The 19,180-nt window shown below is 41.4% G+C and overlaps 1 protein-coding gene across 6 annotated transcripts in view; it reads left to right on the top strand.

The window, feature by feature from the left end:
• MARCHF6 (membrane associated ring-CH-type finger 6) overlaps positions 1-19,180 on the top strand; it is a 1,566,402-nt gene that overhangs the window by 895,085 nt on the left and 652,137 nt on the right. For all 6 annotated transcript variants that reach the window (XM_077491957.1, XM_077491954.1, XM_077491953.1 and 3 more), the window contains one exon: positions 14,362-14,496. In XM_077491957.1, coding sequence (XP_077348083.1) covers positions 14,362-14,496 — 135 coding nt within the window. The remainder of the gene's footprint in view (positions 1-14,361; positions 14,497-19,180) is intronic.

Below are 19,180 nucleotides of genomic sequence, written 5' to 3'. Positions count from 1 at the left end.
CTTTTTCCTCCTTTGTAATCGTTTCCCCCCTCTGCACCCTCTCTTGGGTCCTGACCTCTTTTTTTGGTGTACGGATCCTCACAAAAATCCTGATTTCTAAAATTGCCACTGGGTGGATTGTATGTAGGTGGTGCATATACATTATTCCTATTTTCAATATCTCTCTGGTCCCTCAGTGGGGAAAACCTGTTGTATGTAGAAACCGTAGCTGTGTTATAATTTTGGGGCCCCCCATACTGTGGGTTGGGAGGAGCACGTCTAGGTGACAGAGAATAGGAAGAAGTTTCATTATAATCTCTACGATAATAATCATCATGTTTATATGGACGTCCTCGGTTAAATCCTCTCCCACCTCTCTTCCCCCGATGATTACCTCTCCCTCTCTGTGGTTTACTGGGAGTATGGGGGTTATAATGTTGTACCTTATGTTGGGAAGATGATGGACCCTCAGCAGGCTATCTTTGTACAGCATCACTATAAGATGTGGGGGGTCTAACCTCCCTCGGACCCATGGTAGAACCTGCATATTGGGATTCATTTATGGGTTGTGTGTCCATAGTGGATACATTTTGTAACGATGTTTGCCAACTAAAAACATTCCCTGTCTTATAATCATTAATATCTCTAGAATATTTATTTCTGTTTTTTTTTTTTTTTGTATATTTTTGGTCCCTGCCTTCCTTCTCTAAATGGCTTAATAAATTGGCCGAAAGGGAATTATATTCTGGAGTATATCGGGGCGAGAAGAGCCTTGGTGAGAGAGGTAAAGAAGAACCCACAGACCACTGGCTGAGCTCCAAAGATGCAGTCGGGAGATGGGAGAAAGTTGTAGAGTCAACCATCACTGCAGCCCTCCATCAGGCAGGACTTTATGGCAGATTGGCCCAACAGAAGCCTGTCCTCAGTGCAAGACACATGAAAGTCGGCATGGAGTTCGCAAAAAAAACAAAACAAAAAAAACTGAAGGACTCTAAGATGGTGAGAAATAAGATTCTCTGGTCTGATGAGACCAAGATAGAACTTTTTGGCCTTAATTCTAAGCGGTATGTGTGGAGAAAACCAGACAGTGCTCATCAGCTGTCCAATACAGTCCCAACAGTGAAGCATGGTGGTGGCAGCATCATGTTGTGGGGGGGGTTTTCAGCCGCAGGGACAGAACGATCGATCACAATCAAGGGGAAAGGTAAATGTAGCCAAGTACAGGGATATCCTGGACGGAAACCTTCTCCAGAGTGCTCCGAACCTCAAACTGGGCCAAAGGTTTACCTTCCAACATGCTAATGACCCTAAGAACACAGCTTAAAATAACAAAAGAGTGGCTTCACAACAACTCTGTGACTGTCCTTGAATGGCCTTGACTTAAACCCAATTTAGTATCTCTGGAGAGACCTAAAAATGGCTATCCACCAACGTTTATCATCCAACCTGACAGAAGTCGTACGTGTTGTACGTCACTGTCTTTTTGATGGTCAGAATTTGGTGTGATCATGTGTGGGCAAGACAGCTTGAGCGAAATTCCGTCGGGAAAACCATCAGACCTTTTTTTCCGATCATAATTCCGATCGTATGTATAATGGCATAATAGTTCATATGTGCACGTCAAAAAAGTATAAATAGTCCAGTCCAAAAAATGTGCAATCTTGCTGTAACAGATTCAGGGAATTCCCAAGTGACGGAGTGCTCAAATAATCAGATCACTCTTGTGCCCCCCCCCCCCCCGCGGGTCCCCACTCACCAGCTCCTATTACCCTTACAGGGGTAGTTGGCATATATGGATAACCGAACCACCAGTCCCTTAGTGGCTCTTCCCACCGATTCACCAGATCAAAATGCTTGTATGCTCACCCAGGGTTGCTAGCCTATTGTGCTTTCATTACCACGCCATTTTTTTTTTTCATGTGATCACTTTATGTACCCATCATGATTGGTGATTGTACATTTTTATTAAATTTTTAATAAAACCAAAACTTTTTCACCTCGATTCATGCACATGTGGAGGCCCTTTCCTTTTATTGTTCATGATCCCAAAACCCTGACTGGATGCCATTGGGAGTACCGCAGATTGTTCCAGCTGGTGATCACCTTCCCATGTAGGTATGTTTACCTGCAGGTATTTTTGGTGCCAGTTTTCCATTGGTTGCTCTTCGAGATGTGGTCGAGGTATACCATCATACCATCATTTCCCAGTTAACATCCACTGGAGTGGATGACTCAAAGGCTTGTTTGACTCACCGCTATATGGCGTGTGTCCACCACCTGTGGTAAGCATATTCAATGTTCTTGTTGTCACACTTATATGGTTACATTTATCATCACTTCTGAAGAAAGTGCCACCACCCCTATTTTGCTTGTAATAGGATCATAAAACATCCAAGGGAGGCACTTCCAGCTACAGTGATTTGTCTGTTACAGACTGTCCTTGTTTGACTTCTTTTCACAAAGACTTTTTCTTGGCTACATTATAGCAGTATTTTTTACACATTCATTTTCACAGACCATTTTTGTTGTTTTTTTGTTCAGACTTTCTAAATGTGTTTTATATTGATACACTTTGTAGCAGACTCCACATTAATCAGCAGACACCTGTGTATTCTTTATTCCCAGGGTGTTGCTCTAGGAACTCCCTATAGAAGCATTTGTATATTTGTTGTGCACTTGTATACTCCCTATGGTCAGTTTTGGATTTGAATGTTTCCTTTTTTCTTGGCTCTTTTTTACTAACCCTACAGGGCAGGCATCTTTGGCACCTATAGAAACCCTTTGTTTCTGAAAAGATTGTAACAGATTTAGGGGGATCAATTACATTGTGGACTAGGTGGTTGCGGAGGGTGGGCGCTTTCCTATACAAAATTTTGGTCTTCCAGACAGAATTTTGGATAGAACACTGTATTCTTTCAGGATGGGCTAGTACTTCATAATATGTTTGAAGGCCTTATATTGGTTATTAAACCCTGTAATAAAGGTCATTTCCATCTGACCTTATTTCTGTTTGTTTTTTTTTGTTTTTTTTTGTTTTTTTTTAATCAAGCAGAGGATTTCTGTCCATTCTCATGATTTCGGACTTAAGCTTGACAAGATGTCCCCACATATATCCCTTCTCCTGGAATCTTTGAATTAGGGCATCAGCGTGTGCTTCAAAGTCCTCAAGTGTATTGCAGTTTCTGCGTATCCTCAATAGTTGGCCTTTCGGAATGTTACATTTCCACTTTGGGTGATGGCAACTGGACGTGGGTATGTATGTATATGTGCACGGCCGCCCCACCCACAAATGTTTACCATAACAATATAAAATACTTAGATTTTGTGCCCTGTGTTGTTGCAATTAGGAAAAGCCACCCCCCCCCCACCTGCCAGTGCCCAGCATCACAAATAAATGAGAACCGTTATCAGGGGTGCCTCCCTAACAGGTGTGCACCCTATAACAAATTGAGAAGGCCCATTGGGTTCTTTCTCAGCCAAAGTCGACAAAAAATGTTGCATGGCGTAACAAAATTCATGTCAGCGGGCTATTGGAAATTTTAGAGGACAGTCTATCGAAACAGCCTAGCATAACAAAATAACATGGGATGACGGGGAGACCTTAAGGAAACCAGATCTCCGTTATGGGCCCCCTTCCAGAACTTGGGGGTTACCCAGATGGCTTAAAAAAAAAAAAAAACTTGGTTTCAAGGTGTGAGGTTATCAGTTCCAAAGAGAGCCAATTGAGGTTCTCAGGGAGGGTGAGCATCACTTAATCTCTTAGGTTGTTGTTTCTGCCACACATGAGACAGGGGGTGTGGTGGTGGTTTGGAGGACATATTCCCTCTATTGGTTGATGGTTGAAGAATCTTGTGGGCAATGAGACCTAAGTGAAGGTGCAAGCGGTCGCCTTCCGGAAAGAATAAGAAGCTGTAGGGCCTGTTGGAGTAAGAAAAGGTCAGGGAAAGAGAGAAAATCCATCTGTATGTAATATCTTTGTGTGGACCTGAAATAGCGGTTTTAGTGAGCGGTGCTTTGAACCAAATATGGTGACAGGTTTGCACAGATTTGAACTTGATGGCCCATGATTTCTACCTTGACAGAAGTGTGGGGCAGCTTCATCACTTTGACAGTGTAGAAGTGGGGATTTACTATTATGTCCCTAGGAAGTCCATCCGATCTCAGTGGTTGTAGAACTCTGTGTGTCCTATCAAGTTCCAAACAGTGGGCTGGGGTTTCTGGATTTCTGGAATCCAGCTTTTAATACATTTTCGGCCTGCCGGGTGTACTTCTTTCACAAATTCTCGGAGGCCCCTGATTCTAAAGTTGTACTGTCTAGATCTGTTTTTGAGGTTATCAATTTTGGAAAATGCTGACTCTAACTGGTCCTGGAGATCCTGTATCCTGTCCGAATTCTGATTAATTCTGAATACTGCTTGGTCTGCTTTCTTTTATATTACCTCAATCGGTGTACCTATTTGCTGGAGATCAGCGTGGATAGATGCAGTAATTTGGGCTGCTGCATGGGACAGTCCCCTAGCAAGCATTTTACAGAATGATATCATCATGGTGGGGAAGTTAGTGGGTGTGAGAGGGATATTGTGGGTCTCCTGTTCCCATGGATCTGCACTTTTCTGCAAGTCATGCATTGGAGTTAGGACAGGGCCACCCATTGATCTCCTTATCAAGGATTCCCTGGATGCTGGGTAGGGAGCCACTTGCTGAGGTGTACTCGCTGTGACAGTCTTTTGGTTTATGGTGGAGGGGGATGCGTGGTCCTGGTCCACAATAGAGTCGTCCTGTTCACAGGCTGTGTCTCGAGTGCTTGCAGCTGCCATTTTAGCTAGGCAGGGCTGCAGAGAAGCAGACTCTAGCTGGCGATTTACAGTGCCCGATCGGTGCAGAGTTCAGGAGCTATGTAGCCATCTTGTCCCTTATTTTTGCCAGAATTGTAAGAGTATTTACCTTCCTTCAGAAGCACTGAACATTGCCTCTGGGGGATTTGTACTGCCACCTGATATGGAATTGAAATAACTGCACAAAATGCCTTATAATATGCCTTAGTGAACCCACTAGGCAAGGATTTCACTGTTGATGTAATCTCAGTAGGATGATAGGGGACTCTAAGGTCCATTGTTCAACTTTCAAGGGAGGGAGGCCAGCAGTGGCCAATAATTCATGAATACTAGTCAGCTAGGCTCCCCGAGCATCTGGGGACAATTTCAAACCTAAATTTTAGAAGACTGGGCTACCACCTCCCCAGAGGAAGAGTGAAGCTTATGTACATATGTTTCCGACAAGATTTGTGTGACCGTGTGTATGCAAGACAAGTTTGAGCCAACATCCATCAGAAAAAAAAGAAAAAAAAAACATGTATTTTGTCGGAAAATCCTAGTGTGTGTACAGGGCATAACTGTGACCAGAGTGTGGTCTGAGAAGGTAATATTTTCTATGGATGCCAGCTGCAAAAGCTCAAGGGTAGGGTGATCTACACAAAGGAGGTCAATGCAGGTATACATGTTGTGGACTTTACAATAGTAGCTTTCCGAGGGGTGAAGCATTGTCTACCTCTCAAAAGGTGAGTCTGAAGGGTTTTGTGAAAGTATTTTAGGAGAGCGTAATGCCCTGTACACATGGTCGGACTTTACGACGAAAAATGTGCGATCAGATCTTGTTGTCAGAAAATCTGATCATGTGTGGGCTCCATCTGACTTTTTCCGTCTGAATTTCCGAGACACAAAGTTTGAGAGCAGGATCTAAAATTTTCCGACAACAAAATTTGTTTAAATTCCAATCGTGTGTAGACAATTCTGATGGACGAAGTACCACACATGTTCAGAATAAATTGCGAGACAAAAGCTATTGGCTAATTTGGCATAAGATATGTATTCCTTTTAAATTTTTATCCCTGCATCTCCCCCTATTATCGTTTTTAGGTCACCCAAGCTTTATGCCAGCCTGCATGGAGCCAGGCGCCTTTTCAGCCTGGTCACATGCACGCCTTACTCGGGTATGTGATCTTTTCCGAGGAACCTCTATCATTCCTTTCCCTGACCTACAGGCACAAACACAGCTGCCCCACAAAGAATGCTTCCGTTACTTGCAAATAGCTCACTTCTTCCAAACCCATATCAAAACAGGCCCCAATCTTAGATCTATGTCCCAATTTGAGTCTATATGTTCCTCTGATCCACATGCCCCGGGCACCATCTCATACCTCTACTCTTACCTCTCCACCTCATCTGAAGACCTTCCGAATTATGCTAAAGCATGGGCCAATGATTTAACACTTAATCTTGACGCAGAGTCATGGTCCACTATATGGACTAACACTAAGAACTCCTCACAAAATGTGGTAGCTTCTGAGGCGAACTATAAGGTCCTGATGCGGTGGTATCTAGTCCCCTCTAGAATCGCCAAGTATGTGCCAAATTATTTGCCCGATTGCTTTAGGGGTTGCAAAAACCGGGGTACTCATCTCCACATCTGGTGGACCTGTCCCATCGTAACAAATTTTTGGTCCTTAATCTTTCAAATATTAGCTACACTATTTCATCACCCCGTGAACCCTGATCCTAAAATAGCATTGTTGAATTGGCTACCACTCAATTTCACCAAACCCCAAATTCGACTTTCCCTCCAAATATTGACTGCAGCTAAGCAAACGATAGCGAGAGCCTGGAGGACACCTACCTTACATGTAGCGGAAACCAAGCACAGAATTACACAAGCGATGATACATGCAAAAATAGAAGCGGTAACGTTAGACAAAATCCCACTGTTTACTAAAATTTGGCAACCATGGGTAGACAATTTCCTACCTAAGGACTTTGACACACGCCTTATGGCTCCTTAACTTAGCATAATCAGTGATTTGGGGCCTGTGGTTCCCCTGGGTCCGCCGACCATGCTTTTCCTTCTCTCCCTCCTTTCCCTTACTCCATCACATCTCCTCCCTCTCTCTCTATGACCCTATTTCCTCCTTCTCTTTCCTCTCCTTTTCTATCCCTGTAATTTCTTTTCTTTTTACTCTTTTTTTTTTTATGTTGGGTAAAATACCTTAAGCAACTCTGTTCTTCTTTACTACTACCCTGAGTAGGGAATGGTGATATGAACATAAATGTCTATGGGTTTTTTTTTTCCCTACCGACACTAGTTGGCCTATTTTCATCTGGTCCCCCCTTCCATTGTTTTGACTCTTTGTTACCCTATGCATGTGGGAGGCAGGGGCCAATCTTGTGTTTGTACCGAGATATCTACTTTTACAATGCTTAAGTAACAGCGTATCTGATCATCCTTCGTTGCTGTTTTTAACCGTAAATTGTTCAGTTTATTTTACTGTACCCTGCCTGATTCCTTAATAAAATATTTGAAAAGAAAAGCTATTGGCTACTGCCCTCTTTATAGTCCTGTCATACGTGTGCTACGTCACCGCATTCTGAACGATTGGATTATGTGCGACCGTGTGTATGCAAGACAAGTTTGGGACAAAATCTGTCAGAAAAAAAAAAAAATCATACGGATTTTGTAGTTGGAATGTCTGACCCGTGTGTATGGGGCATTTGAGTGGGAAGGGTGCCTATGGGATGCTTCAAGTAAAGGGTCAGGACTAATATTAAAGTCTCCCCCGAGGATCAGTGAACCCTCCTTAAGCCCTGCGACTCGTTTAATGACTGTATCAATGAAGGTAAGTTGGTTGGTATTGGGAGCATAAATGATGATGGATGTGAACATTTTCCCCTCAATAGTCCTTCTTTTTTTTTTTTTTTTTTTTTTTTTAAGAAAACATCAGCGCTGAGGGTCCACCCAGGTCCCAGTGGGCTGGAAAAGACAGGATTTAATGATCACAATAGCCGTTCCCCCTAGACTTGAATGTCAGAGATTTACATAGAAACCTCTGACTATACAGATGAATGGTTAATTTAGGTACCGATTGGGGAGTATCCTGCAGTGCCAGTGGGGTGTGTCCTGCAGAAAGATCACCTGTGCCCTGACTTTTCAGTTACCACCACAGCTTGCTACATTTGCATGGAGAACAGAGACCCCAACCGTTATATGAAATCACCTTAATGCACTGCGTACACACAATCTGACTTTCCGCCAACAAAACCATGGATTTTTGTTCGGTTGTTGGCTCAAACTTGTCTTGCATGCACAAGGTCACACAAAATTTGGCCAACAATTATGAACGTAGTGATGTACTACATGTTTTTTCAGCTCTTTAGTGCCACCCTTCTGCTAATTTTGTGTTAGTAGAAGTTTGGTGAGTGTTGATATGTGCTTTTCTTTTTGCTATTATTATTATTCTTGATATCACTTGGAAAAAAAAAAAAAAGTCTTTGAAAATTAGTTTTCAATAACGTCATCAATATCACCAGTAAAGCAGCTTCATTATTATCCCATTAAAGAAGTAGAGAATTGTGCTCTGAATTTGGACATTATCTAATTTGCCACGTCATGCATGTTAATTCTCCATTACGAACGCTCGTTTACAAGACCGGACGCTTCTGAGCATGCATGGAATTTTGTCCAACACACGTGATCGGAATTTACGACAACAAAATTATGAGTGATACATAAAGCATAACTGAATGGTAGTAACCAAGCCAAAATTCAAAATATCTGTTGGCTAGACGCAGGGTGCTGCTCCACTAGGGAGAAGCCCCTGAGCTTCAATTTATGGTTGCAATAGGGATCAATACCTGTATATGTATGGCCTACATGGGGAACATGTGCCAACATGAGAGGGACAGAGGGAGGAGTCCACTGTCCACTGCACCTTAGTTGATGCTTTGTTAGGGTGGGGGAGGAGGGTGGGAGAAGAGATGCATTGTGTAATACCCAGAGGCTCCAGTCCAGGGCCACATCGGCAAGTCTGGGGGAGCGGGGAGCTTAAGTCAAACTTGAGCCCTGCTCGCCATGGACACCACCAGGATCAATCTCAGCATTCCTCAATAGGAATTTTATTTGTTGTGTTAGTGGAAGCCAGTGAGGGGTGGAAGACACTAAACGGTTGGTAAGGTAGGCAAGTCTTGCAGCAGCATTCATGATAGACTGATGGGGGGGACAGTCTATGTAAAGGTACTCCAATGAAGAGGGAGTAGCAGTAGCCAAGGCAAGAGATAACCAGAGAGCGAATTAGAAGCTTGGTGGTGACATTTGTTAAAAAAGGGCATCTTCTAGAGACATTGCAGATGTTAAGGCAGCACAATTTAGACAGGAATTAGATAAGGGAAATAACTTTTATAGGGTGGCAAATCAACATCAAATTAATTTAACCACTTCAATACAGGGCACTTAAACACCTCCCTGCCCAGACCAATTTTGAGCTTTCAGCGCTGTCACTTTTTGAATGACAATTGTGTGGTCATGCTACACTGTACCCAAATGAAATTTTTATCATTTTTGTCCCAGAAATAGAGCTTTCTTTTGGTGGTATTTGATCACCTCTACAGTTTTTATTTTTTGCGCTACAAATAAAAAAATACTGAAAATTTTGACATTTTTTTTTTTGTTTCAGTTTCAAAACTTTGTAAACAAGTATGTTTTCTCCTTCACTGATGGGCACTGATGGGGCTACACTGATGGGCATTGATAAGGTGGCACTGATGGGCACCAATGAAGTGGCAATGATGAGGTGGCATTGATGGACACTGATATGTGGCACTGATATGTGGCACTGATATGTGGCACTGATGTGTGGCACTGATAGGCAGCACTGATAGGTGGCACTGATGGACACTAATAGGTGGCACAAATTGGCACTGATATCTGGCACGGATTGGCATGGATGGGCGGCACAGATGGGCATGGATAGGTGGCACAGATGGGCATGGATAGGCGGCACAGATGGGCATGGATAGGCGGCACAGATGGGCATGGGTGGGCACTGATAGGCGGCACAGGTGGGCACTGATAGGCGGCACAGGTGGGCACTCATAGGCGGCATTGGTGTTATACTGTACTAATGGATGCCAGTCAGTGCCAAACAATAATGTATGCCAATCAGTGATGCCCATTGTGGGTACTGATTGGCATCCATTATGGGCACTGATTGGCATCCATTGTGTTGACTGGCATCCCTGGTAGTCTAGGGAGGATTACCCTTTGCTGGACATCCCTGGTGGTCTGGTGGCATCCCTGGTGGTCCAGTGTGGGCATCCTCGGGGGGGGGGGGGGGGGGCTGTGCTGATAATCTATCAGCACAGAACCCCCCGCTAGAGGAGCAGCCGATCGGCTCTCCTCTACTCGCGTCTGACAGACGCGAGTGAGGAAAAGCCGATCCCCGGCTCTTCCTATTTACACTGTGATCAGCCGTGATTGGACACGGCTGATCACGTGGTAAAGAGTCTCCGTCGGTAACGGAAACCAGTAGAAGCGCACACGGCAGGTAACGGGAAGCTAACACACAAAGGAATACACAATTGTTTATTCATCACTGATGGCCTGCAGTGCACAGGTTAATATAGGGCTCCCTGATAGGGCCTGGGGTGGAGCCATGCTTAGAGGAGAGGTTATAAAAACCACCAGGTGGAAGTGGCTGGCCTCTAGTCTGAACACATGAGGGGAGGTAAGCAAACACAGGAAGATCACTGCATAACCATGACACTCTGATAAAGCTTTTCAGCTCCAGCTGGACTTGATTCTTGTCAGATTCTACCTTCCTTGGCCCCTCTGAGTGGGTCAGTCCATCAGTCTTATATCCCACCCTTAATGCCTTGGCTTTAGGCAAGTGGAAGATTTTACAGCTGACCTACTTTCTTTGGTCCCTCCCAGACCATGTTTGTTTCCGCAGATAACCCACTTCGCTTGGAGATCTCTGTCTAGGAGACAAGCCATTATGTAAACCTCTATAATAATCCTATGGTATTTTACTTGCAGCCACCCCCCAACACGATCCACCATATTTGAATGAGTGGGGAAGAGATCTTAAAATGTGTTTTTTGGAGGACCAAAATAACTGTTTACTTGTCTTTGTGCACACATCTTCACTGTGTAACAAATCAGGAGATCACATTTAACATTTTGTTAGGCTGGTACAGGACTCCGACCGTGCTAGCATCAACTTTCCCAGGCCATAGCCCGTTATGCTGGAGATGTGCTTCCTAGACTGGCACACTACTCCACATCTGGGATTGTCTGTGTCTTGCCTAATTCTGGCAACAGGTCCTACAGATTGTTTACAAACTTAGATGTTTTCCTCTTTGATAACCCGGCGGCACTGCTCCAAAACCTGACCCCGATGTCCTGTAAGATATATCATAAATCTCTACTGAAGCATCTGCTGAATGCAGCTAGGACATGCATCTCCACCATGTGTAAACAGCTATCTTCACCTACGGTGCTACAATGGTTTGCCAGGGTGAACGACATTCAACAGATGAATGACCTGACATTTCCCCTTAAAAATAGAACGGAGGAACATAATGCACACTGGCTATACTGGGACATTTCTCAATGCTCAGATGACTAGTTGGCCTATTCTTAAAGAGGAACTGCAGTCTGCTCACATAATTTCTTTTTTTTTTTTTTTTTTTATTTCTCATACAATTTACTGTTATCCTTATTTTCTATAAATTAGCATCCTTTTAATCATTAACCTATCTCCCTTTCCCTTTAACATTACTAGACTACTGCAATCTTCTCTTTCTTTTTCCTTCCTCACATAATTTCTAATAAAAATATATTTACCATTCTGAAGCTTCCCTCCAACCACTTTGCATATTATTTTATATATAGTGTGATTCTGTGCTTGCCAAATATGCTGCAGAAATCTCCCTTCACGGAGTCTGAATTTTAACTGTGGGCAGCTGAAGTTTCTGCCTGTTCACTTCCTGGATTTACACATACACACAGAGCCACACCTCCTGGTCTGCAGCTCTCATTGGCCCTCCTCCCTTCCTGGCAAACTCACGAGAGAGAGAGCTGTGCATGATGTCATAAGCCTAGGTTTTTTACCAGACAAGAAACAGGAAGTGGGCTGTATAAGGTATTTGCTGGCAGAAAAAAAAAAAAAAAAAAAAAAATATATATATATATATATATATATATATATATATATATATATATATATATATATATATATATATATATATATATATATAGTAAAGTTTGGGGATATTAGCTCCGCGGGACCAAGTGCATAAACCAGTCAAAGGTGAAACTAAAAAAGACTTTTATTTATAATTAAATCAAAAGAAGGCTTTTCTTCAGCACTCAAACCAAAGCGTAAATTAAAGTCTGCTTATCTTCAGCACAAAAAAACAAGAAAAAAAAAGCACCTACAGTTCTGTAGTCGGGTCTTCGCCGCAAAATTTTCAGAATCCTTACAGCAATCTTGTTTAGCCTCCAAGATAACAAGACGGCAACACAGCTCCTCAGACAGGTGTTAAAGTGGTTGTAAAACCCTTACAAACCACTTCGAGCTACAGGTAAGCCTAGATTAATCGGAGAGCTTTGCATTACTCCGGAAATTAACAGTGATTGGACGGCCACCCTGCCTATCTGCTTTGTGTCGACCGAGAGGAAAGCAGGACGATTGGCTGGTTCTGGAATCTTTTGGCCCGTGACAGTAATCTTCAGAAGATCCGTACGTGCTCACACCCTCAGCGGAGTACGCATCTGTGATCCCTGCAGAGGGTTTGTCTGCCAGCACTAATGACTCCGTTGGTTTGGAGTCCATCCATTGTGGTAAGAGTCCAACTTTTTTCCGGTCTGGAAGTGATGCTGGCAAAACCAGGAAGGTCTCATCAAACCAGGATTTTTTTCGTATAAGGACTTTTTTGATTGCATTTCTTATATGGTGTATTTTTTGACGCATGTTTTATATATAATCTATATTGGATTCCATTACTTTTTACACTATAGATTTCACATATATTTAGCGCAACTTTACACATGTTTTTCCTGATTTGATCCATAATTGATATTTGATGGTTTTTAGTTGCAGCTTTTAGGTTTTGCCCCAAGCGCGATATTTTTTGTTTGTTTTTTGTGGATGCAAATGAATAGCCCATTAAAAAATAAAACTGCTTCTGATGCAATATTCACCTTTAACCGCTTGCTGCCTATATATATATATATATATATATATATATATATATATATATATATATATATATATATATATATATACACGTCGTCAGAATGGCACAGCTGGGCAAAGTAACATACCCAAACGTAACTTTGAATTTTCCACCATGCGCACACCTGCCACGAGCTCCATGTCCGATGACTCAATGCCTCTGGGAATACTTGTGATTGTGTCACGGAACTAAAGAGCGAGGAGATGCCAATGTAAACACAGCATCTCCCCGTTCTGCCTAGTGACAGGTCACTGATCGTCTGCTCCCTGTCATCGGGAGCAGCGATCAGTGTCATGTTACTGCTAGCCCATCCCCCAGACAGTTAGAAACGCCCCAGGACACTTAACCGATCCTTAGTGGTTAACCCCTTCACTGCTAGTGACATTTTTACAGTAATCAATGCAATTTTATAGCATTAACCGCTGTATTAATGCTAATGGTCTCAAAAATGTGTCAGAAATGTCCTATGTGTCCGCCATAATGTCAGCGTCACGATAAACATCGCTGATTGCCGCCATTACTAGGGGAAAAAAAAAAATCTCTCTCTCTCTCTCTATATATATATATATATATATATATATATATTAACAATGCCATAAATCTATCCCCTATTTTGTAGACGTTATAACTTTTGCGCTAACCAATTGTATTGATTGGTTTGCGCAAAAGTTATAACGTCTACAAAATAGGGGATAGATTTATGCATTTATTTTGTTTATATTTGGTGGATATTTATTATAGCAAAAAGTAAAAAAAAAAAATGTTTTTTTTTTTTTTTTTCAAAATTGACGCTCTTTTTTTTTTTTTTTTTCTGGGTATAGTGCAAAAATTTAGTGCAGAGGTGACAAAACTTGGTCAAATACTACCACAAGTAAGCTCCATTTGTGGGAAAAAAGGATGTCAATTTTGTTTGGGTACAACATTGCACGATTGCGCAATTGTCAGTTAAAGTGGCGCAGTCCCGAATCTCAAAAAAGTGCTCTGGTCAGGAAGGGGGTAAATCATTTCAGGGCAGAAGTAGTTAATCTTGTTCTACTTATTGGCACTAGAAGGTTTTTAGTCTGACAGTCAGTCTCATTCAGCTCACTTTCTCTGAGCCCAGGGTGTCGTGGACCTCTTCCAGACTGTGAGTGAACATTGAAAAAATAAACAGCACAGCATTTATTTCTATGATAACTTCAACAAATTTTGTCAGTAATTGGGAAGGCTCAGAAATAGCTATCAATGTTTTCCAACACATTAAAAAAAATTGTGTGCCTAATTATTACTTTATAGCTTGTTTATCATAACAGTATTTACTTAGGATTTTGTATTTCAGGAAATGTTTGATGCCACACTGAGAGACCGAGAACTTAGCTTCCAATCTGCACCTGGCACCACCATGTTTCTTCACTGGCTTGTGGGAATGGTTTACGTGTTTTACTTTGCTTCATTCATTTTGTTGCTAAGAGAGGTAAGAACTGGCAGACATTATGACATTCAGTTTAAAGAGATCAACAGTAGGAGCCACAGACTTGTCTTATTATAAATCACATGGTGTTTCTCGGTTTAGTAGAGGTAGTTCAAATGTCAATTAATAATGGATAGCTGCTTAATAACAATAGAGGCATAAGTATATGTGTATCCTTCAGAGAAGACATTCATGTGAATGACTGCTTGGTTGGTAAAATGTTGCAAAACATGTCAAAGCCACTGTGGTTGATTAACTAAAAGAGATATGTGTAGTTCCAAAGTGCATTTTCACTTTGCAAGCAAGTGTTCACATATTATTGAATAAGGTTAAACATTGTGAAAAATCACGTTGCAACGAGGGGGATTAAAAACACATGATTGGATAATTCTAGTCAGTGCAAATTCACCTCCATTCACTAAGTTTAGTACATTTTATCCTCGCAAAGGGGATTTTGACAAAGCACAGTGATTGAGGTGGAGATTGAAATCAACACAGAGTGTTAGTGGATACTGTATAGATATAAGGTGCCACATCCCACTTAAATTGTAAGACATTTGATAAGAAGAGCTTGGGCTTTTTAGGCACAACAACACAAAGGTTAAAAAAAAAATATAAATTTATTTAGAGAAAATGACAAACCATGTATATAAACACACTGATAAAATGAACCAATGAAGGGAATATAAAGCTAGATATAACCAATTTATCACTACATGGAATTTGACAAATAGATTTGCTGTATAGTACCAGTGAATCCAAGAGTACGGTTATATTGCAGTAACTTAGTATCTTGCTCTACATGTTATGTGCCTTGCGCTACTTCAGGAGAATTTAAATAACTATTTGAATATAAAGGAAATAAAAATACATAAACATAGTATCATGAATACAATTAATCTATTTCACCCATCCCTCTCATGTGTGGTGGGTAGCCCACAAGGCAACCACACAGACAGTAAAGGCAAACCAGACAACTATGGGGGTGTGCACCATAATAAGAATATAAATAGTATAAAGTGTATAGATGTACTTTAGTGCATAGGGTAAAACACAAATTGGGTGTAACACCAGTACTTACAGTGAACTATAAAAACACATCAGAAAGCTGAGATCTATGACACCTAATTCCAAGTAGGTCAAATAATGGCAGAATAATCAAAAAGTATAACTCACTCACCCTTTATAAACACAATCACTGTCTAACGGAAGGAGTTATAGGGCAGAAGGTAAATATAGAAAAAAAGGGGAAAGAATGAGTGCTAGCACAGATCCCCTTCATAGTAAACATTGCCACAGATTTAAGAAAGGCCATTGATCACAGATTCCCCCCAGAGAGAAAAGTGCAGTTGAGTGTACTATTGGGTAATCTAAAGGTAAAAAGAGGGATTGTTGAAACCATATTGTAGAGATAATAAGCAAAGGGCCAGACTTGATGCAGCAAAATAAAAATGAATTACCTTTAACAGGGAGAACCCTCAAAAACGTGCAGCCTCCTGTATAGTAACACACCAGGCGTGTGTGACTCAATAATACGGCGAGCCAACATACCTATGTATGCACGTCTCATCTGTACTCAACCAATCAGCATGGAACCCAAGATGACGTCATCCAGATCGGGTGTACAGTGTCACTGTGCATGCGCCCAGTCCACAAGGACATGCCCATGCAGTAGATAGTATAACAGTGTGGGATGCAAGTGGCGTAAGGGGGGCCAGGCGTGAGGACAGTGCCTCCCAGCTGGTCCTCCATGTGCCACATCCTGCAAATTGATAAGCAGGATACAGCGCTGAGTGGCCGCATAGTGCTGGGATAGGGCCAAATTGTGCCTGTGGAGGATTGCATGGAGCAGCCACCAGAAGGGGGGAGGGGGAGGAGATCAAACAGAACACCAATAAAGATCTGAAAGGGTCACAAATAAGGGTAATAATATTGATAAGTAAATATACATAACAAACAAAGCAAAACTGTCCAATGCCTGAGTGACAGTCTCGTAGCAGCTCAGTTACATACCAGGTGAGGTTGAAAAAAAAAGTCCATCAAGTCACAGATAGAAAGGGCTACAAGGGCTGGGACAGTGATAATAATGGGGGATTTTAACTACCCAGAAATTGACTGGGGTAATGGCACTTTGTAAACCTATTACAGGAAAATTTTATGGTCCAGTTTATTGAGGCCCTAACTAGGAATGATGCTCTGTTGGACCTGGTAATCTCAAACCATGCAGAACGTATTACTAATGTTTAGATAAAGGGACATCTGGGTATCAGTGACCATAACATGATTTCATTTGATGTTAGCTGTAAGCAAAAATCACATACAGGAAAGATAAAAACACTTAATTTCAAGAGAGCAAACTTTCCAAGGATGAGGGCTGCTCTCCAGGACTTAGACTGGGAGAGAATATTGGCACCAATGGGCACAGAACAGAAATGGGAATTATTCAAAAAGACTATTTGTGATCTCACGGCAAAGTATATTCCCATGGGCAATATGTTTTTAAAAGGTTAAAAATAAAACCGATGTGGCTCACGGCCAAAGTTAAAAAATCTATAAACTAAAAAAAAGGTTTTAAAAAAAATATAAAAATGAAGGAACGCTCGTGTCATTTAAATGTTACAAGGAATATAACAGAATATGTAAAAAGGAAATCAAGGATGCAAAAATTCAAAATGAAAGACAGATTGCAAAAGATAGTAGGACAAACCCCAAAAAATTCTTCAAATACATTAATAGTAAAAAGGTTAAGTCTGAGCATGTAGGCCCCTTGCAAAATAATCTGGAGTGGGTGACTGGGGACAAAGAGAAGGCTAACTTATTAAATACTTTCTTCAGCTCTGTGTATACAAAGGAGCATGGTGGAGCTCATGTCCATAATGGGGGTGATACTGACGCAGCCCCAAATCCCCAATGGCTCAAAAGTGATATGGTCCAGAAATATTTGGACAGAATAAAGGTGGGTAAAGCACCTGGACCTGATGGCATCCACCCACAGATCCTAAAATTATTGAGCTCTGTAATTTCAAAGCCATTGCATCTAATTTTTAGGGACTCATTAATGACAGGAATAGTACCACTGGATTGGCACAGGGCCAATGTGGTGCCTATATTTAAAAAGGGAACAAAGTCTTTACCAAGTAATTATAGACCCGTTAGTTTAACTTCTATAGTTGGGAAGATACTGGAGGGATTAATAAAAGACTACATAGACAAGTTCTTGCAGGATAAAAATATTTTGAGCAACAGACAGCATGGATTCATGAAAGACAGAAGTTGTCAGACAAACCTGATTTCTTTTTATGAGGTGGTAAGTAAAACCTTGGACAGAGGGGTGGCGGTGGACGTGATATATTTGGATTTTGCAAAAGCGTTCGATACAGTTCCGCACACACGGCTCATGTGTAAGGTAAAGTCTACAGGTTTGGAAATATCAGTCTGTAAATGGATAGAAAACTGGCTAAAAGACAGAATTCAGAGAGTAGTGGTTAATGATTCTTACTCTGAATGGTCTAAGGTTATCAGTGGTGTAACCCAAGGTTCAATGTTGGGACCCTTACTTTTTAATATCTTTATAAATGATATTGGGTCTGGGATCAAAAGTAACATTTCCATGTTTGCAGATGACACCAAGCTATGCAGTGGAATAACGTCCTTACAGGATGTCTCCAATTTACAAGCTGACCTCAATGCTCTGTCTAATTGGGCGACTATGTGGCAGATGAGGTTTAATGTTGAGAAATGTAAAGTTATGCACTTGGGGGCTAAGAATATGCATGCATCATACATGCTATGGGGAGTACAACTGGGAGAATCCATAGTGGAGAAGGATCGGGGGGTTTTGGTAGATCATAAGCTCAATAATAGCATGCAATGCCAAGCTGTTGTTTCCAAAGCGAGCAAAGTCATTTCCTGTATTAAGAGAGGTATGTACTCCAGAGAGAGAGATATCATTTTGCCCCTGTTCAAATCATTAGTAAGACCTCATCTGGAATATGCAGGTCAGTTTTGGGCACCAGTTCTCAAAAAGGATATCGGTGAACTGGAGAAAGTGCAGAGAAGGGCAACCAAACTGATAATAGGCATGGAGGAGCTCAGCTATGAGGAAAGATTAGAGGAACTGAATTTATTCACTCTTGATAACAGGAGATTAAGGAGGGGATATGATCAACGTGTACAAATATATAAGGGGTCCATATAGGGAACTTGGTGTTGAGTTATTCACTTTACAGTCAACAAAGAGGACAAGGGGGCACTCTTTATGTCTAGTGGAGAAGAGATTTCATCTCCAAATACGGAAAGGTTTCTTCACAGTAAGAGCTGTGAAAATGTGGAATAGACTCCCTGCAGAGGTGGTTATGGCCAGCTCAGTGGATTGCTTTCAGAAAGGCCTGGATTATTTCCTAAGTGTACATAGTATAACTGGGTACTAACATTTATAGGTAAGGTTGATCCGGGGAAAATCGGAGTGCCTCTCGGGGGATCAGGTAGGAATTTGTCCCCCTGCTTTAGCAAATTGGATCATGCTCTGCTGTTTTTTTTTTTTTTGCCTTCCTCTGGATCAACTGTGGGTATAGAATTGGGTATATGGGCTGATATGATTATTTATATATATATATATATATATATATATATATATATATATATATATATATATATATATATATATATATATATATATATATAATAT

This window comes from Lithobates pipiens, unplaced genomic scaffold, assembly GCF_037356315.1.
Source record: "Lithobates pipiens isolate NorthernLeopardFrog02 unplaced genomic scaffold, aLitPip1_a1.2 Scaffold_19, whole genome shotgun sequence".
In the NCBI taxonomy this organism is placed as follows: domain Eukaryota; kingdom Metazoa; phylum Chordata; class Amphibia; order Anura; family Ranidae; genus Lithobates; species Lithobates pipiens.
This window is presented reverse-complemented; position numbering and strand designations above follow the sequence as displayed.